Genomic DNA, 25,725 nt, shown 5'->3' with positions numbered 1-25,725 from the left:
ATGCGCTGTAGAGGACTCCCCAGTTCCAATGCACAGGCCTTCAGCAGTCATGGTGATAAATCACTTTGATCTCAGTTCTTATATTTATCCAGCAATATTCATTGATCCTAGCAGAAAATTTGATACGCATGCAGTTCCAGAAATGGAGGCATAATTATACTGTACACAATAAAAGAATAACACACACACACAATACATGATATTAGTTAACCATTCCAATGTTCATGTCTTATAAGCAATGTAAGACCAATGATCAAGCACCACCATACTCACTGACAAAATCAGATTATTTTGTTGAATAGAAAAATTTTTACATTCCTGGCAACTTTATGTCTGGTCCCTTCTAGTCTCAATAATCATAGATGGAGGTGCAATGAAAAAAATCCAAAACATAAAGCAAAGAGCTAATGTCTTGTTAGAAGAAAAAGTGTGAAATCCTTGAGCAATAATCATTGTTCTCTCGCAATACACCTGAATGTTTTACCAATTTTCATATATTCCTGATTTTAATGATCAGATGAAAAAACCATCTTAGGAGAAGTTAAAAACAAATAAAGGAGTCGTTTGACACAAATACCCAGCATTTTCCTACCTCATAATACAGCTTTAAGCTACAGGAAAGTGATCCACACGATTGATTTTGGAACTGCTGTACAATATCTTTAATCATAGCCTTAACTTTATGTTCAGTCAGTCAGTCATCATCCAACCCACTATATCCTAACACAGGGTCACGGGGGTCTGCTGGAGCCAATCCCAGCCAACACAGGGTGCAAGGCAGGAACAAATCCTCGGCAGGGCGCAAGCCCACCGCAGGACACACACACACACCCACCCACAGACTAGGGACAATTTAGGATCACCAATCCACCTAACCTGCATGTCTTTGTGGGAGGAAACAGGAGCACCTGGAGGAAACCCACACAGACACAGGGAGAACATGCAAACTCCATGCAGGGAGGACCCGGGAAGCGAACCCAGGTCTCCTTACCGAGAGGCAGCAGTGCTAGCACTGCGTCAACGTGCTGCTCACTTTATGTTCATTTAATTGTAAATACTTCTGTTTCTATGTTACGGTTCATTTTAGTTGGTGTGTTACACTGGGCCAGTCCTAAGCTCCTGCTGCTATGTATGTAATGTGTGTTTCTTGTTCAGGAGTGGGTTTGCTGGCTGTGGTACTCGTATCTGTGTTTCTGGAAAACGTGGACAGAGCAGTAGCACATCAATTCAGAGAAAATCGGGATCCCTTTTGGTCAACTTTAATGGCAACCTTCAAGCAAATGAAAGACAAAAGACAGCTCCTCCTCATCCCCATTACAATGTACAGTGGCTTTGAACAAGGCTTCCTTGCTGGGGACTACACCAAGGTGGGTAAAGGTATGCAGCTGGGGATAGTTCAGTAACAGAAATGTATTAGTTAACAAAAATATTTGAAAAGGGCTGACATGACATTTACTCCTGAAAATAAGCAAAAAATGACAGCATACGCTGTAAACCAGGGGAGGCTTGTTTATTTCAGGACTGCAGTGAACCATAATTAATCACAAAATTAATTGAGCACATCATAACATTCTCTAACTCACGTAACAAAGGTTCCACAGGATCAGTTAGAATCACCAATTAACTTACATTAGTTCAGGAAAAGAAAATTGATTGAGATTTCATGAACATGTAATAAAGATGATAAGCACAAGACAAACATGAATGCCTATTTCACTCTGATACGAGTTGTTAATCAGATTGTCAAAACAATCATCTTTAAGTGATGTAATTGTGGCATCTTTGACATCCTAGGTGCTAGAGAAATCCTAGAAATAAAGAAGTGGTCACACAATTTTCCTATTTCCTAAATGCCACAAATCAGGCCAAGATATTAGGTAGCAAAACAAGATACATGATGAGGAGTCTGAGAGCAAATGTAGAAACAGCAGCTCAATGATTAAGAATTTCCAGTTGAACATCACTCCCTGCTGTTATGGACACTACTGTAGCACAATAAACATAACCAGAATGATGAAATGTACATGCTGTGATATTACACAGCCATTGTGAAAGTCCAGAAATGTTGGCAGTATTACAAAGTACACACACTACCAACCAATTCAATTACATTCATTTTTGTATAACTATTCTGTTATGTTAACAGTAAATTACAAGCCATACAACATATACTGTACATCAAACACACAGTAACAAAATCATGACAATATAAAATCCTTAACATTATAATTAAAATATGGGCAGCTAAAAGTGGAAGAAAGTAAGCCTCTCAGCAAGAAGGGGTTCATAGTCACTTTTAACAAAGACCAACTCACCTTTTCATCATTGGCACTTTAAAATATCAGAAGTATATACTCGATAGTGAGGACGAAATAACATTTTTGTTATTGAATCCCAAGTATCTTGAAATCTTTATTGTCACTCCACATAGGCATATGTAGTAAATTTGAAATGTGGAATAGCAGAATACCTAGAAGGGAAACAGAATAGGGGAAGGTCACTAATAGTTGGTAACATTTGTCAAACATTTTTTTTTTTTTTGAGGAAGTGACTAATAAACAGAATTGCGCCATATACAGGCAATCAGCAGCTGTAATCACTTTTTCAGGGTGAATTTCAGATTGGACACAAATGTGGAGTAATGGGGCATCACTTAGCCAAGCAGGCAGATTATAATAATGAATCACTAATAAATTGTGTAAAGTTAGCCAGTGTTAAGACTTCAAAATAGGAGGTATGCAGTCATGGTTTCTAGTTCTACTAACATTTCATGCAACAGCATTTTAGATTAAAGCATACATTTTGCATTTTGTAAGTTGAAGTTGTTTCTTCACAATAATGGTAAATATTAATTTGCCACATGAAAAAGTGAAACATATTTTATAAATTTAAAAAATAACCAGCTCTCTCCTGCCATTTAAAATGGAGTTTATGGGTACCTGGGACCCACTGTGAAAATGCACCTTAGAACCTACCAGATACTTCCACTTCCAATCAAAAAGTTCCTTCTGCGTATCTAAGGCATACTTGTAAAGAAAATCAACTGGAAAAAATACATTTTACCAGAGATTCTTGGTACTGCTTTCTCAAGGTAAGGACACATTTTTTGTTCACTTTTATATTAGCAGAAGGGCGTTGTAGGTGGAATTATAACAACAACCTGCCAAGCTATATTCTGCAACGCATTGTACTTTTAATAAAATATTTTTTAAAGAGCCATGCCACCCACACATACTTTTTTCCTATGGTGAGACATGTGCATGTGTGGAAATAAAACAGTTACTCAGAAACTAAAAAAGGCATAGAACAGATTGAAGCTCCACAAACCAGTTATCAATTTTTAAAAGCATGATTAATTGCTCTTGCTGCAGATATTATAATGAAAGAGCTGAAGAAAATGTTTTAAGTGAGTAAGCTCACTAACACTCACAGGTACCAATCAATCATGCACACTCCATGCAGACCCTGGCTCCGTGAGGCAGGAATGATAACTCTGTGGTATCACTCTGCCTTTATGAAAACATTTATATTAAACTTACTAAACTTCAACCTGATTAAACTTCATTGAATTTGTATTGCTAAAATGGCCCTGCTATGTGTGTGGGTGTGTGTGTGTGTGTGGGTGTGTTCATGGCTGTGTGTTCACTCTGTGATGGACAGTTGGCCCATTCAAGGGTTACTCCTGCCTTGCGCCCAGCACTTGTTGAGATAAGCTCCAGCTGCCTCACAACCCTGCCCTGGATAAACAGGTTAGGAAGATGGTTGAACGCCTGTAATGTATGTTCAGTTCTTGTCACTTGATTGATACTATGTGCAAGCTCAATATTCTTTCTCACTTAAGTACAAGTATGCAATATCAATCCAATGCCAGCAGGTAACACAATAAGCTTCAATATAGAGAAAGAATATAAGTGCGTCTTATTTTCAGTTTTTATTGTCTAGTTGTCTACAGAACATGTACAGCAATTAATATCAGGGCATCAACATTTAATGTCAGTAATGGTGCTTAGCGATGATTTTCCCATTAAATCCACACCCCTGGCCCTGTAAGTATCATTATAAAACGTTATTTTTTTAATAAATAAAATAAAGTAGTACTGAACATCTCCTTTAATTGAAAGCTACAAACAAAGCAGCGTGTGAATAATGCATTGCAACATTCAGTTGACTATAAATGAACAAACAGAATTCTCTTGTACATTCTTAAAAATAAAGGTGCCAGATCGGTTCTTCAGAGTGATGCCATAGTTGAACTATTTTTGGTTCCCAAAAGACCCACTGACATGAAGGTACCAGAATCAGTAAAAGGCTCCATACAGTGAATAACCACAAATCAATTGGAACAGATCTGTGAAATCCCAATGGGTCCTAAGTTTAAAAGGACTCTCGCTGCATATGCCCAGTAGCACAGGCCAGGTTTTCTTAATCTGTTAGTGTCCTGCAGACCACCATACATTAAAGATTTTGTTTGTTTTTCTACACATTAGAAAATTTTTCAAAACAAATTACCAACTTCATAAGAAAAGAACCCGTCCCAGAATAAAATAGTGCTCTGTCAAGCAATGGAGTTATGAAGAACCACTCTACATAGTAAAGAGTCATATAGTTCCATTAAACAACCAGTATTTTTAAGAGTGTAGGTGTCTTGTACACAGTACTACAGCAATTAGTGTGTTAATTTCCCTTTTTTTGTTTCAGTGGTAAAAACAAGTTTTAGTCAAGAGTAGTAAATGGTGTGGTTAAAGACAAACTGCTGTTAAAAAGTGACAGAATCTTGTTCCCAACAATTAACATTTGTTTTTATTCTTTAATTAAAGATAAGTAGTTATCACGGGCGGCACGGTGGCGCAGTGGTAGTGCTGCTGCCTCGCAGTTAGGAGACCCGGGTTCGCTTACCGGGTCCTCCCTGCGTGGAGTTTGCATGTTCTCCCCGTGTCTGCGTGGGTTTCCTCCCACAATCCAAAGCCATGCAGGTTAGGTGGATTGGCGATTCTAAATTGGCCCTAGTGTGTGCTTGGTGTTTGTGTGTGTCCTGCGGTCGGTTGGCACCCTGCCCAGGATTGGTTCCTGCCTTGTGCCCTGTGTTGGCTGGGATTGGCTCCAGCAGACCCCCGTGACCCTGTATTCGGATTCAGCGGGTTAGAAAATGGATGGATGGATGGATAGTTATCACTCATCCAATGTTTAACTCATTGACACAAACACAATGAAGGATCCAAAATAAGAAATGTCAAATATCTAAAGGAAAGATATAGTTAAGTATCTTTCGCATAAGGATGAGAAGTGAATATTTTATTTTCTAACTTTATCTCCTGTGAGCAACATATAAAATGGAAACAGTAAAGTCTGAGAAATAAGCTCTGAGGAAGACCATATTCACCTTCAGAATGTAATGATCGAGTTTTATCCTAACATCATGAATCAATTTGTTATGTTCAATGGGAGAGAAAAATCATCAATTCAAAAGCTCAATCTTGTTTGAACGATCTCTCCAGCCATTCATGACAGGATTTTCTTATAGTGGTTTATTTAACAATATTTTAGCAAAAATACATGTGTTTTGAATATTGTAAGCATACAGCTAGATATCTGACATATGGATTATGTGATATTAGGTTTTTTCCATAGACTTTTTTGATATTTTGTGCTGTTAGTTTAGCATTGGTCCCTACTGAAGGCGATTGTGTCAGGAATTTTGTTATCTCTATTCTGCATAAAAATGTAAGATTACATTTTTTTCTTACAACAAACAACAGTAAGAAACATTAAAAAAAAATTTAGGTGGAATATTTTTAGATAAATTCTATAATCTGCTTGGTGTGTGGGTGGGTGTGTGTCCTGTGGTGGTCTGGCGCCCTGCCCGGGATTTATTCCTGCCTTGCACCCTGTGTTGGCTGGAATTGGTTCCAGCAGACCCCTGTGACCCTGTGTTAGGATATAGCGTGTTGGAAAATGACTGACTGACTGTATAATTAATAATTATATTTGGGTCTGGTTCTGACTTTCTTGAGTAATGCTTTGACAATTGATGCCAAGTACATCCCATGGAAACTGCTGTCTTTGTCAACAAATTTGAAGAGGGAAAGCAACAGATCATCATGCAAACAGGATGGTTACTCCCTAGTCTTACATTCCTTACCAGGAGAGGGTTAGATACCCTTTCCTGCTCCTTTGAGTCCTAATGCAACATTGCATATTTCCACTTTGACAGCATCTCTCTCTGATGATGGCAATAGAGTCCAGCTGCAGGCAAGACAGTCTGAAGCCTCAGACAGATTCAGTGACCTGAGACCTTCTGAAGCACATGAGATGATGCCGCTGACAGTTTCACCGATGTACTGACGCCTGTATTACACGCACATAATGTCAGTTTCAGGTCCTTTTAGTTCCTGCTCTGAAAGTTCTGCATCCGAAACAAAACCACAGAATGGATGTCTCTTTTATTATTGGTTATATCCACCCAAATAATCAGATTACGATTCAGACCTATGAATATAATACTCCAATCTACACCGTTAAGTAAGTGAACCAGCCACCGTGGCGCAACGTCAGAGGTTCAATCCCCGTAAGGGGAACAAAGGTGCGTACACCTGATGAGCCCCAATTAGGGCGACACACTTGTCATGTACTCATTGTGTTATCTGGCAGGTACTATAAAACATATCTATGATCTGCCTCTTGCAACTGACAGAATGTGGCAAATGTTTGCCAACTGGCTGACCAACCACAAGCATTTTTTTTCAGAAGTCAATATAACTTTTTGTATGAAAAAATAAAATGAATCAAATTTCTAGGTAAAGCAACACATCACATTAAAAGTGTCTGAACCCAGTTAGTACATTATTTACCTAAAGAGTTATACAACATGTAAAAATAAATGTTGCGTTTCTCACATGAGCACAGAGGTTCTGGACTTCATAGTGTGTGAATTGCTTGGATATGTCAGAAGCCTAAAACTGTCCTGACTGCAGCTGGATGCTTCTTGATACTGGTGCCCCTGTCTAATGCCCATCTGTGTCACTTGGCAACCACACAAAATTCAGGTATACACAGGATCTTTTTTTACTGTTGGTGTCGCTCTCTCCATATCTTTCTATACACCTATCTATGAAGGGAACTGCAAAGATCTTTGCTTCCTAGTATAGTCCTTGGCCCAGGCAACTTCTTACCAGCCAGGAGCCTCCTCATAAACACAACAGACTGAGGATTTAATGATGTAGTGGTATGTAAATGGGCTCTGCCATATTGCTTCTTCTGTGAATTTTTAAAAATTATGTACACATTTATTCAGATAAAAAAAACAGCATAAAGCTTTCTCAACATTAATTTGCTATAAAAAAAAAATTGGGAGTGTGCTCCCCTCGACTTTCTTGTATACAGAGATAGAGAAAAATGTTATCAAACCCACTTCCATTTGCTCAATATTTCTCAAATATCATATCGCTTTGTTTCTTATCATATCTAACTGATAATATCAATACACAATCATTTATCTCTGTTTATATTCAAACTTTATATTAAAATTATATTTTTGCACTTTTTTTTTCATGATTACATATGCATTACCTAGATTACATGCAAAGTAAAAAGAGTTATAGTCACCTAAAAACATACGAAAAGTGTTACTATTATATAATATTTGTTGCAATAAATTGCTATAGGTAAAACTGCATTTTCATTATGATAATGATGGCAGAAATAAAAATAAAATCATTAAATTAAATGCATTACCAGGAACATGATGGGAACATAGCCGCTTATTGTTCCCATTACATCTTTAAATTTATATAGCATGTTCAATGTTTACATGATATTGGTAAACTGATGATGTATAAATTAAAATAAAATTAGTAATAGTTACTGAAAGAATATGCGTTATATTAAATACAGTTTTTAATATTTTGTACACATTTATATTTCCATGATACAAAAAATTCTGATGGTTGTTTAAACAGAATACTGTACTACTTCCAGTTGAGTAATTTTTCTTAAATTTCATATGTTTGCTTTTTATAATTATAAATATCTATACAAAATTTGAATCACCTTTGTGTAATTATAACCACAGTTTACTTGAAAATTCGTGAAAGTATTCAGTTAAAGTACCACTTCCAATTGCCAAGAAGTGGACAAAAAGTTGATAGGATTCCTTATTTTTGATATAAAGCAGGTGTACAAAGTCTCATTGAGCTAGGTCAAAGCACTTTCAAGTCTTCATGTTTACACACAGACACACATACTGTAATTTCAAAAATGGTATTTTTGGACTTGGGAAGGTCTAAAATGTCAAGATTCATCAAAATCACAAGGTCGAATTTTTTCATGATTCCTATACTTTCTCTATACTCTGTATACAAGAAAGCAATAAAGCTACAATAAAAGCTGAAGGAAAGATATGGACCAAACACACTGTATCTTTAAATTACACGCACAACTATAAAGTGCCATCTTTGCCTTTGCAATAGTCAATAAAACAATAACTGTCATAATTTATAAGAAATTTACCTTAGAACTCTACTCTTTGAAGATGATATTGCTGATGCCTTCTTTCAGAACTGACAGCCTTTCACTAGTGAAGCTTGCACCTTGACCTACCTCCATAAGCATGTAATAACCTCCACCTTTATATGAATTTTTTTCTTACCAACTAAAATGATATCTCCAGATGTTAAGTAGAATTCATTTGCTTCTTTCTGATTTTCAAAATCAGACTAGTTTTAATAATTTTTATTTAGCCATAAATATTCTTCAACTGCTTTACAGTTGCTACTACAAACCACCCACAAAACAACCCAGCATGCACACCATTAGGAGAAAAATCCTGTATTAAAGGCAGAACGCTCAAACAGTCATGGTGGTGCATTTGTTGTCTCTTAGAGCTGTTAAAAAGCAGCATAAACCACTGTGCCACCATGCTGCTTCCGTTAGACTTTACTACTTCCCATTCATCCACCTGGCCTTCCTTTCATTCTTCAGTTTTTCTAAACCTGTGTACAAAATTGCAGGGCTGTGGGAAGTTTGAATCCATCCTAAGAGACCTGGAAGCAAGGAAGGAACCAATGCTTACTGAGATACAATGCATTCACCCTTTACTCTCTCATACCTGGTTAATTCAGTGGTTCCATTCAAAGTGTGGGGTGAGATGGAAAACTTAAGGCTCCCAAAAAAACCTACACAAGCACAGGGAGAACATGCAAAACTCTGCAGTGATTAGCTAGGGAACCAAATTCAGGTCCTTGGTCTGTGAAACAGCAACCATAATTGCTCCTTTGGATTTTTCTATCACTTAGAAATTTTATTTTTGAAATAATACTGCAGCTCAATGTGGCCTGTCCTCTTCATGTACACATACACAAACAATTGGTTCAGTGTCAGCACATTAATTGGGAAACCTTTCCATTTCAAATATTAGAGAAAGAACTGCATAGTCATTTCTTTTTTGAATTATTACTCCACTTTGATATTCTTCTCTGAAACACATATAAATAATACATGGGCAAGAAGGACTATTGGACCATTTTTGAAAAAGACACACAGAAGTACGTAATTCATTATGATGCAATCCTTAAAACCAATAACCAATACATTAAAAATAAAATACAAATGGGTACATACATATTACCTGTAATTTACTTCTGTATGCACATTCAGTTTCTCTAGACATAGATGAATTCAGAAGTTATCCTTTCACAGATAACACGGGCAGCTAATTGACTTCTTTTCCCTCCATTTAATTCCTTTGTTTTTTAAGACTCAGTCCTCTGAATTGATTGTTTTTAACTTAAATGGCAGCCACACAAAATGAGATGTGAAGTAAGCCAACAGATGACCAGCTAAGTAGCCTCAAACTCCAGCCAGTTTCATTCCAACCAGTTTCCTAATTAGAAGGTGATTTTTGTTGTTAATTAGCCTTCTTATTTAACTCCAGGGCTTGCTGGTGCTGTCATTCTGCTACAGCAGACATTTTCAAAACCATTGATTTTCTTTTTCCTAAGTGAATCATCAAAATTTTTGGTAAACCAGAGCAGATCAACATTACTAAGACCTTCACCCTTCTTTATTTTCAGATATTGAAAGATGGACACAAGTTGACTTGTTTTTTATCACATTATTGTTTGGCTACTAATTAAATGAAAAAGGAAAGGGGTCTGGGTCTTAAATAGTAGATCAATTGATATGAATGGAAAAGAAGTTAATTAGCAACAAAATCTAGCCAGTAATTAAGAAAATGGTTGGAATTAAAACGTTCAGCCACTGCGGCTGTCCAGGATCGGATTTGGAAACCCCCCGCTGCAATGGATGAAGTGTGTTAAGCAAATGAATAGATGGACTTCCCCTCTCTGAACAAAGGCAACTATTCAAATACTGGCTAAAATCACTGTGCAACACCACAATTGGACTTTAGTTTTATAACATAAAAAGTGATATAACGAAACAAAACACTTTTAAATGCGGGCTGCAGCATATATTCTGTCCACGTTACTTAACAGTCAAATACTAACTCTCTCAATCTTTTTTCCTTTAGTCTTATGTAACCTGTGCCCTGGGTATAGACTATGTTGGCTACGTGATGATCTGCTTTGCAGCCACTAACTCCCTTTGTTCACTTGCATTTGGAAGGCTTTCTCAGTATACAGGGAGAATTGCTCTTTTTGTTTTAGGTAAGTTTTACCCAGTGTTCTGGTACTTTTTTGTCCCTTGAGGCCAGAGGCATATTATGTGACTTCTCGTCAGAAAGTATGACAGACATAATGACTGAAATTGTTGGAGGTCATCACCTTGAGAAGAGCATATTGCATGATCATAAATTGAAGGGGATGATGAATCACACAACTGCTTCATGAATTCAGCGTAGTTTCAAATTTCAAAGTATTGCGATGTCCCAGCATTTTGAGAGCCAATTGACACACTGCCTGATTTTGGTCGTGGCTTTATTAATGTTTTCCAGGTATGATTAATCCAGCCGCAGTCTCTGCATATCTTCTTCTGTGATGTTGTGGTACAATAAGCACAACACATTGGACAAACAAGCCTCTCTTCTATTTTTGCCATTCAAAATACCTTTTTCTTTCTTCCTTTCGACTGCATTATATGCACTTTACTTCCAGCTGAACAACTCTCGTACACAACACAGTTCACCCTACAACTTAAGACAAAATCAAACTTGTCTTCTTATTCTGGGGCTAGTTGCTGGCCCGCTGGACTAACTCACTGTGGCCATTACAACAGTGTGCTGCAACTGCCTCCAACTTGCTAAGATTATGTATATTAAGCCTACAACTGAAAATCCCTGCAAGAATTGTGAAGTGTGAGGTGGGATTTAGCCATATGCTTCTCTGTGGCTGACATTAGGACTATACAGGGAGTTTATGTGAGAGAGGATGTCCAAATGTATTACTTGGTACAAAGAATATTGCAAAGTCTATAAAGGTTTTTTATTCATGCACTCAAAAAAGCATCAGTTAAATAAAGGAAAACAGCATGTGGTAGTGTGCTTTAATTTAATTTGATAACAGAATAGTTAAAACATTACAGTATCAGTCAAGTACATCCTGCAAATGAGTTTTAAAAAATTGTTAGGTTTAATTAGGAAGTTTGAAATCCCAGCCAAGCCATTATCTCTCTGTATCCATGTAGATTATCTCCAGTCCTCCCACATGTCAAAGATGTGTCGGTAAGAGTATGGACATGATGGATATAAGACAAAAGCCAAACTTGCATGGGAGGCTGTCCATCATAATGTGCACTAATACACCCACACTAGAACCAATTTAAAGTTGCCAAGCAGTGTAAGCTTGATTTCTATTGGATCTGTGAAGAAAACCTGGAGAAAAGGGCAAACTCCACAGGGGCAGTTTCGAGGCTAAGATATGTACATAGTCTTCTGGGGATGAAAGACAGCAGTGGCAACAATTGCTGTCCACAGTTTATGCATTATTTATTTATTTAGAAAAATACCCAAGGCAATTAAAAAATCTTTATATGTTTATCAATAAATTTATAGGCAACAGCGGACAGAATTTTAGAGCAGAGCAGAAGGATCCTGATGTTTCAGTTATTCCTCGTTTACTGGACTTCAGGTGGATGCTAATAAACGTCTATACAAAGCATTCAAACATAACACAATGTGCACACTGTAAGAACAATGGTGTATTCACTTAAAATGTAACAGACTACATTAACAGTGCTTGCCAAAAGGCTTTGTGCCTATAGGAGCTCAGACACATAAAACGCCTAAGCAGTCTCAAGGAGCATTATCAGCAGCTTAGGAAAAAATAAATAAATAAATAAACAAACCCAAGGACCAGTAGGGTACTTGATATGAGGCTTGATATGTTGTCCAGTAAGACAGTGCTGGAATTTGTACCTAGAACCCTGTTTGCTTCAAGATAAGCCCCTTAACTGTACATAAACTGTATGCCTATATGGTCAGACAACAATTTCCCTTAATTTCTAATATTTTTTTAATAATTTCCTTTAACTTCTTTTCACCTTTAAGAAACTTTTGTCTTTCTTAATGCTTCTTCTGACTATCTGCCCTGCGTCTTTCCCAACTTGTTAAAACATTAAACATTAAAACATTTATATTCAATATTAAAAAAATAGACAAATGATCATTGCTTCAGAAATGTTTTCAGTGAAAAGCTGTTATTAACAAAATTGTTTTGATTATGCAGCCATGCTAATTGTTAAGATCCAGTTTTACAGTATTCTACCAGATTCTAACACATTAACCTATATTTATTCCCTTATTGTTTCACAGCGGCATTCACAAACCTGGCCTGTATCATTTCTCTGCTGACATGGAAGCCACACCCAGATGAGTTCCCAGTGTTTTTTGTTTTTCCAGCACTGTGGGGATTGGCTGATGCTATATGGCAGACTCAAACCAATGGCAAGTGAAATATTGTAGTATTTCCCTTTGGTGGGTGGTGGCATGGGGTTTCATAGCTTAGTTAGTTGTTTCCACCGTATATAATTCATTGATTATCAGTCCGTTAGAATGGCAGAGAATACTCTGGCTGGCCGAACATATTAAGCTCAGATCCACAGGTGTATATCCGTGAGCTATGTTTAATCACCAATCACATTTCTCCTGTTGAAAACATGCAAGATCTTTTTAGTCAGATACGTTTCTGTGATTGTGAAGTTCATACCTGTGTAATCACAATGCTGGCAATAATAGACCCTTTGCTCAAGTAAATATGTGATATGTTGTGGAACTCTAAAATGGTTCTATAGCTGTGTGGGTACATGGGTGAACCTTTTAGGGATAGGTCTTGCACTTGATGCCAGGATTGGCTGTGCCTGTATTTAATCCTTTAATAGAATAACCAAATTAATAAAATGATGGATAATGCATGCTTACATGTATTAGAATAAAACATCAAAAGATCAAATGAAACAACTAAAAATGGACAATCTATTGTTCTGAAAGTAAATAAGCCTAACCTGGAGAAGTCTGCCTCGTGTTCATCATATTTAACTTATTACAATATAGAAAAATTAAAGTATTGCCATCATGTCCAGGAGCCTCATGTATAAACAGTGCATACGTACAAAAACTTTGCATATGCCCATTTCCATGCTTACATCGCAATGTATAAAAAAAAAATTGGGGCAGCTCCCCCCACTTGTGTACTCACGTTTTTGCTTGGTTTTGCAAACTAGTGGCACCCAGTGTCAAAGCAGTGCTAATGTTTCTGTGTTGTCTCCCTTTTTTCAGATTTGAATCAGTGACACAGGATTTATCAAATACTAGCAAAATACCCGCGCTTCGCAGCGACGAAGTACTGCCTTAAAATTTTTATTAAGAAGAAAATTAAACCTTTTTAAACTGAGGGAAAATATACCAATAATTATTTGTTAAGGATCTCTTTGTATACCACATTGTGAGCTGGCCCTCCGGTTGTAATATGACCAAGCTGTGCGCTGAGCTTACTCTTGAGCATGCAATGTACAGTTGGCCATGTGAACAGTAATCTTGTTTCAAATCTCACAGCTTGGATTGCTGCTGTCATAATCGGTTTGAGTTTCATGGTTTGTTTCAATTACGACAGTATTTGTAGCACTTGTGTTGAAGAGACATTCGGCATCTGTCAAGCGTTGTAAGTATACAACCGGTTTCATTGATAACTTCACATCCAGCTTTTGAGAGTTTAAACATTCATAAACTTCGAAGTGTCCACTACTGAAATCGTCACCTGTGAATCTAAGATGTTTAAGAGGCATAGGCGGTTGTCGAAAGGTGTAAAATATTTGGCCATTTCGGTACACTTGAAAGTGACAACCGAACAATTCAGCGGCAGCCATCAACTCACATGTAGATCCATAGGTGAAGGGCTTAAGCATTTCACTCTTCTAGTGCTCCTGTGTAGAATAATTATCTCCTGTACCGTCATCAATCCACACCTTGAACCTGTCCCAGTCATTCAATACATAAGACACAATGTTCCTCTGGATATCAAGAGTGAGCCTCATATGGCCGTGCACTATGTAACAAAGAGAATGGAAAAAGTAGGTGCCATCTCCGGGCATGGAAACCACTCGGTAAGTGACAGTTCTTTGATCAATGGTGATCACCTCGATAGACATGTTAATGGGGGTACGGTTGGAATGATAAAGGAAATGGGTACCTGAACAATGTAAACTAAAATACCTACACAATAACTATAATCGTAATAAATGAACAATAAAACAGCGGAGAAGCCGTGGATAAAATAAAAAGGCTGTAGTTATCAGCAGGGAGACGTGAATCCCGTGGCGAAGCAAGGAAGGGAATGTAGAGACCAGAGAGACGGATGGCCTTATATAGGCAGTCAGCCAACTACGTGGGAGGCGTGGGGATGGGGGACCCAACGCCACCTCACACGGTGACCGAGCTGCAGGCTATATACGTATATATGTACGTAAGTAGGATTCAGTTAAGGTTGGGAACCCGCGTATTAAATTTCTTGAAGATGGGCCCATAAGTAACAAAGACCATTGAAAAGTTCAATATGGAGGCCAACAGTGGCATCATACCACCGAAATAAGTATGTACATTGGTTTCGGTTAGCGCAGGGAAGCCGCCTACCAAATTTTGTGAAGATGGGGCCATAAATAAGAAAGTTCAACATGGCGGACGTTGTCGACCGTTATGACCGTTACGCGTAGAATTTCGAAATGAAACCTGCAAGGAATGAGCCTGCCAAATTTCAGCCTTCTACCTACACGGGAAGTTGGAGAATTAGTGACGTTGGAAAGTTCAATATGGCGGCCGACAGTGGCGTCATACCATCAAAATAAGTACGTACATCGGTTTCGGTTACCGCAGGGAAGCCGCCTACCAAATTTCGTGAAGATGGGGCCATAAATAAGAAAGTTCAACATGGCGGATGTTGTCGACCGTTATCAACCATTATCCATTGTATGTGTGTCTGGCATCATTGCTGCACAGAAGCTGATCGGAAAGCTCTACGGCAGGTTGTATCAAGTGCACAGTGGATTATTGGGATACAGTTTCCAGCCCTGGAGGACATTTATAGCACACACTGCCACCAGCCACCAGCATCTGCATGGATTCCACTCAGCCATGCCGCAGCCTATTTGAACTTGTTCCTGCCACGCACTCGATGCTTGCTGGGACTGGTGCAACCCTGGATGGATGGAATAATTAAACATGTATAACAAAGATTTTTCAATGCTCCATAAAAGTTTTGAAGAATCGGCATTCTAAGCTTACAGCTGGCTTTACATTTATTACAGAGGTCATTGGGTTGTAATTGGTTACGTGGAGAAAGAAAACGGAAGGACAGGAATTGGGGGTTAGTATGTTTGACAGAGACAGTACTGCTGCATTAAATTATTCCATTCAGAGTCACACATGTTCCAGCAAGCTTCTTCCAGGACGCGGGAACAATCCCTGGGTGGGGCCAGCTCATTGCTACCATTGCAAGTAGTGATTAATGCCTGGGTCGGGGAACACGTGCTACTTTTAGTTATGATGGGATTTGAGAAAATCTAGTAAGTTTATGACGTTCTACTTTAACAATAAAATAAATTACAAGATCATAGTGGAAATTTCGAGATTAAAGTCAACATTTTGGCCTTGTTTTTTCTTCATGGTGTCGTTAATTTTAATTTTCTTTTCTCTGTGCCCTAATATGTTTCCATTTGTATGACACACTAACGGTGGGCTACGACTCGCCTTTTCACTTCAGGTTTGACATCTGACCACTTCTTTTTTATTTTGGATACTGTACAACTTTCTGAACACTGTATCATTCCATTACTTTCCATTTGTTGCTTATACCACTACTTAAGGCAGGGGTGTCGAACTCCAGGCCTGGAGGGCCGCAGTGGCTGCAGGTTTTTATTCTAACCCTATTCCTAATCAGCAAGCAGTTTTCACTGCTAATCAACACCTTTTACCTTCATTTTAATGGCTCTGTTTTTAAGGATTCGGTCCTCTGAATTGATTCTGTTCTTCATTAAATGATAGCCAAACAGAAATAAGACATGAAACGAGCCAACAGATGAGCAGCTAAATAAATTGGGGCTTCAAACGCCAACCAATTTCACTCCAACCAGTTTCTTAACGAGAAGCCAATTCTTGCTGTTAATTAAACCCATTATTTAATTCCATGGTTTGTTGCTGCTCTCATCCTGCCACAGCAGACATTTCCAAATCTGTGGAGTTTCTGTTTTTTCTAAGAACACCGTCAAAATGGTTTGGTGACCTGAGAGATCAGCCTTACTGAGACCTTCACCTTTTATTTTAAGTTATTGCGTGAGGTGAGCTGGTCATATGTCAGCTCGTTTTGTGTCTTATTATTGTTTGGCTGCTAATTAAGGAAAAAGAAACAAGTACGGGGCCTGAGTCACATTAATTAAAACTAAGGCAAAAGAAGTTAAGTTGTAGCAAAAACTGGTCACTAATGAAGAAGATGGTTAGAATGAAAGCCTGCAGCCACTGTGGCCCTCAAGGACCGGAGTTCAACACCCTTGGCTTAAGGTAACAAACAGTATGTTTTTCTTGCCTCCACTTCACAAGTTTTCCTTCTCCCCGTGCTTTTGCCATTGTCTTTTCACAAAATATTGAACATAACGGGCTATTTATATTGATTTGCATAATTCTGTGAGGAGTCTGGGTGGGGCAGTAGGTTTGTGCATGTGCGCTACTTATAATGTTGACTGGGATTTATGGAGCTGAAGTGTGTGGAAGTTGGAATTTTTTTGTGCATACTCACATTTCCACTTTTGGCCATACTCCATGTTTTAGTGTGAATTCTACGCACAGCGTTATACATACCTGGATAGTGCATGATGCTTCTGGGATAGGCTATGGCTCTGGCCAATGTTGGGATTCAGGTTTCAATCTTAGTGTTCCCACATATACACCTTATCTGATATCCACTCTGGAGGTTAGCATAAATGGACTGGATAAGGATGGAAACATTGACCTGTTAACAGAAAGAGACTATAATCTCATTACGAGAACCAAAGAGCAGGTTCCCTCTCAATAACACTTAGAAAATCAAGACCTTTTATTTTCAGACTTGCAAAACACCAAGCCTTAGCAGTCCTGTATAGATGTGTTCTATATTCTAAAGCAGATTTTTTTTGAGGATTTCAGATGGGAACAACATATTTAAAACCTTATCAATGGTAATCTCTGGACTTTTACGATGACAGTGCTTGATCTTACAGGTTAGCAGTTAAGACTCCACATGAAATATTCAAGATGATGAAGTTAATATTTTGGATGCTTTATGAACTAGATAAAATTATGCATTTGTAGTTTTAAAATGAAATACTTGCATCCATATTGTTTACAGTAATTGTTGTTACTAATAATATGACTCAGTGGCCAGGCATCTTGGTAAGTTAGCATGAAAATGTTTAAAAAATGTCAAAAGCAATATTGTGATACCAATGGAATTTCAACTCTTGTATGTGTAGCAAAAACAAAGGAAAAATAAAGATTGAAAGAAGACTAAAGTAGAAGCAAAAAACGAAAGGTAAAAGCAAGAGGTTGACAGTTTTAAAAGCCTTTACAAGGGTGTGTAAAATTCAGAAAGCGAAAAAAAAGAAGGGTGATGATTTGAAAACATTTTAAAGTTCTGCCAGACTGGAGATGGCTTTTTATCTAGAAAAGAACACACAGTTTTATTTCCATCACCAGGGGTCTCTTTTAAACAGATTGCGTACACACAAAAAGAGGCTTGAAATATTTGTATAGAATTTCCCATCCAAATGTTATGATTTATAAAAGAAAACCTGACATGAAGCTTATGTATTTTTATGACAACTGCGGCCCATGCATACGCAACATTTCGGAGGAACTGGGAAATGACGACACCCTTGATCAAGCAGGGAAATGCATCCAAAATAGCTATATGATGACTCACGCATATAATAATGTATACCTCCGAGTCATTAGTCTAATGTGCGTTGATGTGACAAATATTTTATACCTGTTGAAAATGATTTATAGGTTCTATTTAGTTCCCTTTTAAGAGGGCCAATGCTGTGTACAGTATTAGCACTGAAGAACTTTTGCATTTTTCATCAGTTTATATAGCCTGTTGTCACATCTCAGTGAATCTGCTTAATAACATAGTGTAAATGTAAATAAAATGTTTAAATGTAAACAGGCCTAAGTATTCTGAAAATGTATGTGGAAATTCATGAAAATCCAGTCTACAACACAGTTAAAATGAAATAATAATATTATAATAACAATAAATATATGACGTGTTTCATACTTGCTCCCCACTGTTATTTAAAATTTTTTCTTTCTTCATTTTGTAAAACACTTTGAGCTACTTCATTTGTATGAAAATGTGCTATATAAATAAATGTTGTTGTTGTTTTAACAAACAAGTTAACAAACTGTAGACAATAACAATTACATTTAGGTTTTCATTAACAAAATATTGTACACAACTGTGCAAACAATACTAACTTCTGAAGCCATCTATCTTGTAAAAGTAGTTTTTGTTGAGGTAGCCTTATCTAAGCATTTCATCTTAGTCTAAAGATTTTGAGCTAGAAATACCAGCCTGTCAACCGTCACAGGCTTCAAGGATGCCCTGTGACAACTGACAATATTGCCACTGCAACTAAATACCCTCTCTGATGGTGATCTGGTGACAGGAACACAAATGTATTTTTGTGCCAGACAGGCAAGATAACTGCATGCCCCTTCCACCATGAAAGAGGATCTGCTTTGTGCTCTACTGGACTTGTCACTACATAGTTGGACAGTTCATTCTCAATTGTTTGCCTCTTTGATGCTGTCCAGAAGGTGGGGGTCATTGTCTAAGTGAAAAGGCCTTCCAAAGAAATTTTAAGTGGTGCCCCGGTTGGCTGGTCTGCAGGCTTAGACACAGTGTTGATCATAGCTGGGTTACTTGTGCTGCAGCAGCTCTATTGGAGGCCAGTAATTCCATTTCCAATACAGCTTTGAGCTTCAGTGCCTTGATCCTGTCAGCTGCAAAATAAGTGGATTTAAATTGTGGATCGACAAATGATGCCATGTCCAACAGGTCACTTATGATGGGTTGGCATACTTTTCATTCAGTCAACCCACAATGGCAGATTTGATGTATTTGCCAAGCTCACTGTCTCCTTCATCGTGAGCCAGGATGGTAGAGTTGAAAAGTCAGAATACTGGTTGGACATATGAAAGGGTGACATAATCCTTTCCTGACATCGCATCTCTGAATTTCTGAAGAGGTTTTGGAGCTTTCTGGACTACTTCATGCACCTCAAAATCTTGCGAGGTAGGGACAAGATGCCTGGATTTTTTGTCAAAGGACAGGACTTTTGAAAATGCTCTCTGCTGCTCTACAACCCTCTCAATCATTTTCTGGTTTAATCCCCAGCGCAGGATGAGGTGGTGAGTAGGCAGTCCCAGCTGCATGAGAAATTCAGCCAGCTCCTTCCTCCTCTGTCAGCTGTAGGAGAAACTGCTGACAATTCTTTTGCATAAAGAAGTTACTCAGGTCACTTAGTCATGATCCATGCCATGTTCTGTAGTAAAGCATGCTTTTACTTTTTAATATTTTCCAATTATGTTAAAAGGAAGGCCTAATGAAATCTGATTAACACATGGCAGTACATTAGACATGCATTTAAATTTGTTACAATTTTAACTTGCATTTGTTTTTTAATAAATAAATCTGTAAAACATTTCATTAAGAAAGGTCTAGCTTAAGGGCATTTTACATTTTATGCTGCAGCTAATTTAAACTTCATGAAATATATTAACGTGTTTAACTGACATAACTCATTATACTATAAAGGCAAGCAGTTTAAAACTCACTTTTACTGCTTAATTCTGGCTTTGATAAATAAAACACTTAGCAGTTAGCATTAACTTTTTTTTTTTAAATTACCAATTGCCAGATGAAGTCGATGCCCAAAGCACTTCATCCTCTGCCACTTCAGCGACTGCAATGATTTGGTAATGTTGCTCCTATTGTTGTTTGTAATACCAACGAGCCTCTTTTCATCCAGCTTCTAGTTTATGAGGGTGTCTTGTGGGGCGTCAATGTGGTTTTCAGGGAAATAGAATGTTTACACACACACATTTAATCTCCCATTCTTAAATGAACTGAATAGTCAGACTTACATGTGGCTCAAAGGTACAATTTGACCATTTATCAGTTGTCAAAACAAAATGTTTTAGTTTAATGATCAGGTCAGTAAGGGTACATCTGATTTGCATGGTTATGCAGTGCTCCTTTTGCATAGTAATTGTGACTGGGCAATTCGTAATGTGGGTCAAGAGTTTTGATCAGTCTTTTAAAACCGTCCATTTCCACAGCTGAGATAGGAAGCATATATTTTGCTATGTAGTGAACAACTGCCTCAGTGATACCTCAATCCATATCCAGCTCTATTTATGTCCCAGTATCTTTTAAAATCTCAATATAATTGTACCAGCCCTAGGAGGCAGTACATCTATTTTTCCTATGGTGTGGGTTCACAAAAACAAAACATTTTTCTCAGCATTAAAAAGGCAATTCACAGCAGTGTCCTGTTCTCCTCATACAATTGGATCACTTTACTGCACTCCTACTGCAATACAGACAGCAAGAATGAAGCTGCTTTTGTTAACCATTAGGTGTTACATTCCATTAACGCATAAATCATATTCTTCTATATAAAAGCGGTCGGGATTGTCCTTCCGTCCCGTGAGTGCTACGCAGGCGCGGAGTTTCACACACGCCCCGTCCATTTTGCAATGCACGATGGGATTTGTAGTTTCGTTTTTCCAGGTAAAAGATGATTTTCTACTCTAGACTGTGCGATATCTTCTTCTTCTTTCTTACTATATAAAAGCGGTCGGGATTGTCCTTCTGTCCCGTGAGTGAAAAGCGTAGCGGTATTCCGCTTATCACAGACTTACTACTTGCAGCTTGCGGTACGAAGCGACATGATGTGAGCAGAGTTCTGGTGCTCCCATCGTTCCCTTGCTTTTGTGCATGATGCGCTGGAAAAATAGACAAAATGATGTCTCTGGAAATAATTAATGTTGATGGAGTACAAATGCCTCACCGCGTAGTAAATATCAGGGGGGTTCAAAAGGGCGACCTCAATATAGAAAAAAAGTTTAAATTTCATCACAAAAATAACAGAAACTACGAGTATTAAAGTAATACCGCTTGTAGCCGCCGATGTATAAGGCGAAGTCAGGCACGGGTAAGACGCATGTCAAAGAAATCTCTCAGTCCAAAAGTTTGTTTTAAAAATATTTAGTGAAAGTTAAAGGCAGGGCGGCACGGTGGCGCAGTGGTAGCGCTGCTGCCTCGCAGTTAGGAGACCCGGGTTCGCTTCCCGGGTCCTCCCTGCGTGGAGTTTGCATGTTCTCCCGTGTCTGCGTGGGTTTCCTCCGGGCACTCCGGTTTCCTCCCACAATCCAAAGACATGCAGGTTAGGTGGATTGGCGATTCTAAATTGGCCCTAGTGTGTGCTTGGTGTGTCCGTGTGTTTGTATGTGTCCTGCGGTGGGTTGGCACCCTGCCCAGGGTTGGTTCCTGCCCTGTGTTGGCTGGGATTGGCTCCAGCAGACCCCCGTGACCCTATTCGGATTCAGCGGGTTGGATGATGATGAAGTTAAAGGCAAATAATCCATACAAGAATAAAAGGAAAAATAATTACACACAAAGAATAAAGGCAAAAAAAGGGAAAAATGTATCTTATATAAACTTAGTTTTTCTTATGAAGCTTTGGTTACTTCTGTACTTAAAGGTTATTTATTTCTTCTTCTGTATGCTTTAAACATACGGTTCAAAACTTAGATCTTTTAATTTACGAGTTACTTCACACTCAAAAGACCCTTAGGCCGTTGGCACTTAGATATGCGCCAGGCTCAGTGACGTGCATAAGCACGAACGCGAGCACAAAAAAGAATTCTTTCAAGGACATGGTTAAAAAACCGTATGCCTCTGTACCTTACACAAGGCAAGGCCAAACACTTACTAAAGAACATTGTTTACTCAAAAACTGTTAAGAAATGACAGGAAAATACCAACTCAATTCTATTCACGGGGGTTTTAGGAACCTCCCATATTTTATGCATTATCATCTAGTAAATATTCATACATTTTATAGAACTAGGAAAATGGCTCTTACACCGCTCAAATGCAATATAACCAAATTAATGAGTTTGTATAAAATATCAAATTGATCTACATATTGAATTGCCTTAAGAAGTGGTCAACTTAAAAGTCGGTCGCCTTAAAAGGCGGGTCAGCCTAGTGTAATGCTAAGAAGTGACTGAGAAACATCAGAAAACATCAGAAAAATATCTGCACCAACATGAATATTTGAAAGAAAATCAATTCATTTGAGTCGGGTAGCCTGTGTGCTGTCTGTAGAAAGAAGTAAGGTTGCATTTTTAGGCAAGATTTGATTTATTGGGTTGTTATTGATCAGGTTGTTTGATAAATGTCTGAACAGTTTATTGAGCCTTAGCACTCTTGATCAAAATATTTTTTTATGTTGTTCATTCTGTTTTTTTCTAGCACTTTATGGAGTTCTGTTTGAGAAACACAAGGAGGCTGCATTCTCAAACTACCGTCTTTGGGAGTCAGTCGGATTTGTGATTGCATTTGGTTACAGCACTTTTCTTTGCGTCTATGTAAAGCTCTATGTGGTCCTAGCGGTGCTCATCATCGGAATGGTGCTTTATGGGTGCGTGGAATATACTGAATACAAGCACCCAACACCAAAGGAAGAAAGTACTACAGAGACAATCTGCAAGGCAGAGACCAAGCTATAAATCCTTTATTTTCCTTATCTGAAGAACTGATGAACTTAGCTTTTATCAGGCACACTTTACAAGTACAATTAAAGGCTTTATACACTTACTTCTTCATGACTGCAATGTTAAGTGGACTCTGAATCTGCTGTCATCAACACAAAGTTTGCTTGGAATCATCATTTTCCATATGGTGCATAATGAAGTGGAAGTTATTCAACTTAATGCTCATAATGTGCTATCTATGCTAAGTAGGATAACAAAGAGTCACAGATGAAGGAGATACATTTGGAGTCACTGGTAAAGGGCTTAGACTGACCTCTCAAATGCAACACAACACCACTGTCCACCACCAGTGTCACAATGCCAACCTGACACAAACAAGCATTTCTCTCAACTTTTGCAATTTGTTCCCACGAAGAAGTGGCATTGCAGGCATTTTTTCCTTGTTGGTGTCATCATTCTTGACTTTCTTTATGTCTATTGAAACTCATGAAAAAAACTCATTTAAAATAAATATATGATGAGGCCTGTAAAAGGAGATGTCATGACCTTTTACTGAGGAAAACAATTAGATAAAATAAGCTGATTTATTTCTAAACATTTATTTTGACAAAAGCCACTACGTTTCAAAATCACCTCAAAAATCAACATGTCTTCCTACAAAGAAGTAGGCCTGCTATCACCGATTGTGGTTAGAGCTGGTCTGAATGAATTTTAGTGGGTAATTATAATCCTTATCATGAAATAAAGAAAATGTGAGATTAACGGGATTTCCTAAAGGTCTATCTTAAAATATAATTTTGCTTTTTTAATAAAATTTAATTTACAAAATGTTAATATTCATTCTTTGTGTTTCTTAATATGATGTGTATTATGGAATATGAAATATAAATAAACAAATAAAAGGAAATGCCTATGTATATAGCAGGGGTCATTTAAGTATGTGTGTGAATAAAGATTTGAAAAGAGTAACTATAAAAGTTCATATTGAAAAGCAAAGGAAAATAAAAAAAAAAAAAAAATGAGCATCCCCACATGTACCTGAATCTCCCAAAATGTCAAACCCATTTAATTCAGTTCTGGGTTACACAGAACCTTAGCCTATCCTGGTAGCACTTGCTCAGTCCTTCCCAGGATGCAATTACATTGTTCAACCACAAACACTTTCAATGAAGGTCATTTCAGTGTTGCAAATTAATCTGATACATGTCTTTTGGAAGTGGAAGGGAACCTGGAATATCAAGGGAAAACTTAAAGACATAGGGAAAACCTGAAAACTCCACACTTAAAGTGGGGTCATTCCATCTCAAATCAACCAATGGCCTATGCACTCCAAACTCAAAAAATTCTGCAAAAATTACCAGGTTTACCCATGTTAGTCAGGCGACTAACTGTAAAATGTTTTTGATGTAAGATCAATACTGTACTTTCCAAGATACCGCCAGCTTACCGAGGGGACAAAGGGTGTTGATTTTATCTGGCCTCATTGTTTCATCAAACTTCATAAGTCCATTCCTCAATTACTAAAACAACTGAGCAGGCTCAAACTTTGCACACTGGTATGTTAATTTGTATAGTATGTGACAAAAAGAAAACATTTGGTCCAGATAGCCCTGCATGGTTAAAGCAGCCCCTTGAAACTGACCAAAATTTAATTTGAATGTGTTCTATATTCTAAAGCAGAATTTTTTTGAGGATTTCAGATGGGAACAACACATTTAAAACCTTAAGATGACAACCAGTTATGAGTTCATACAAATCAATGGTAATCTCTGGACTTTTACGATGATCGTGCCTGATGCTTCTGGGATAGGCTATGGCTCTGGCCAATGTAGGGAATCAGGTTTTGTGCTTGCAATCTTAGTGTTCCCACAGATACACCTTATCTGACATCCACTCTGGAGGTGAGCATAAATGGACTGGATAAGGATGGAAACATTGACCTGTTAACAGAAAGAGACTATAATCTCATTATGAGAACCAAAGAGCAGGTTCCCTCTCAATAACACTTAGAAAATCAAGACCTTTTATTTTCAGACTTGCATAACACCAAGCCTTAGCAGTCCTGTATAGATGTGTTCTATATTCTAAAGCAGATTTTTTGAGGATTTCAGATGGGAACAAAACATTTAAAACCTTAAGATGACAACCAGTTATGAGTTCATACAGACCAATGACAGTGCTTGATCTTCCAGGTTACATGTTAAGACTCAACATGAAATATTCAAGATGATGAAGTTAATATTTTGGATGCTTTATGAACTAGATAAAATTATGTGGAACTCCAGGAAGTTCTATGGCCACCTCAGGACTCCTCCTCTTCCCCACCCTATAGGATTATAAAATTATGTCCGCAAGTATTTTGACAGCGATACAATTTTCATAATGTTGGGTCTGGACGCCACCACAATTAATTTGAACTGAAGCAATCAAGATATGATTGAGATGTAAACTTGCCGTTTTAAATT

General features: G+C 37.9%; 1 protein-coding gene across 1 annotated transcript in view; it reads left to right on the top strand.

Moving 5' to 3' along the window:
• unc93a (unc-93 homolog A) overlaps nt 1–24,018 on the top strand; it is a 60,580-nt gene extending 36,562 nt beyond the window's left edge. Inside the window, exons 5-8 of the mRNA XM_039748768.1 lie at nt 1,156–1,367; nt 10,526–10,661; nt 12,764–12,895; nt 23,019–24,018. Of these exons, the coding sequence (XP_039604702.1) occupies nt 1,156–1,367; nt 10,526–10,661; nt 12,764–12,895; nt 23,019–23,275 (737 nt within the window). The 3' untranslated portion in view covers nt 23,276–24,018. The remainder of the gene's footprint in view (nt 1–1,155; nt 1,368–10,525; nt 10,662–12,763; nt 12,896–23,018) is intronic.
• Nucleotides 24,019–25,725: the final 1,707 nt, after the last annotated feature.

This window comes from Polypterus senegalus, chromosome 3 (genome assembly GCF_016835505.1).
Source record: "Polypterus senegalus isolate Bchr_013 chromosome 3, ASM1683550v1, whole genome shotgun sequence".
Classification (NCBI taxonomy): domain Eukaryota; kingdom Metazoa; phylum Chordata; class Cladistia; order Polypteriformes; family Polypteridae; genus Polypterus; species Polypterus senegalus.
The sequence above is the reverse complement of the archived record's forward strand: the minus strand, read 5'-3'. Positions and strand labels throughout refer to the sequence as shown.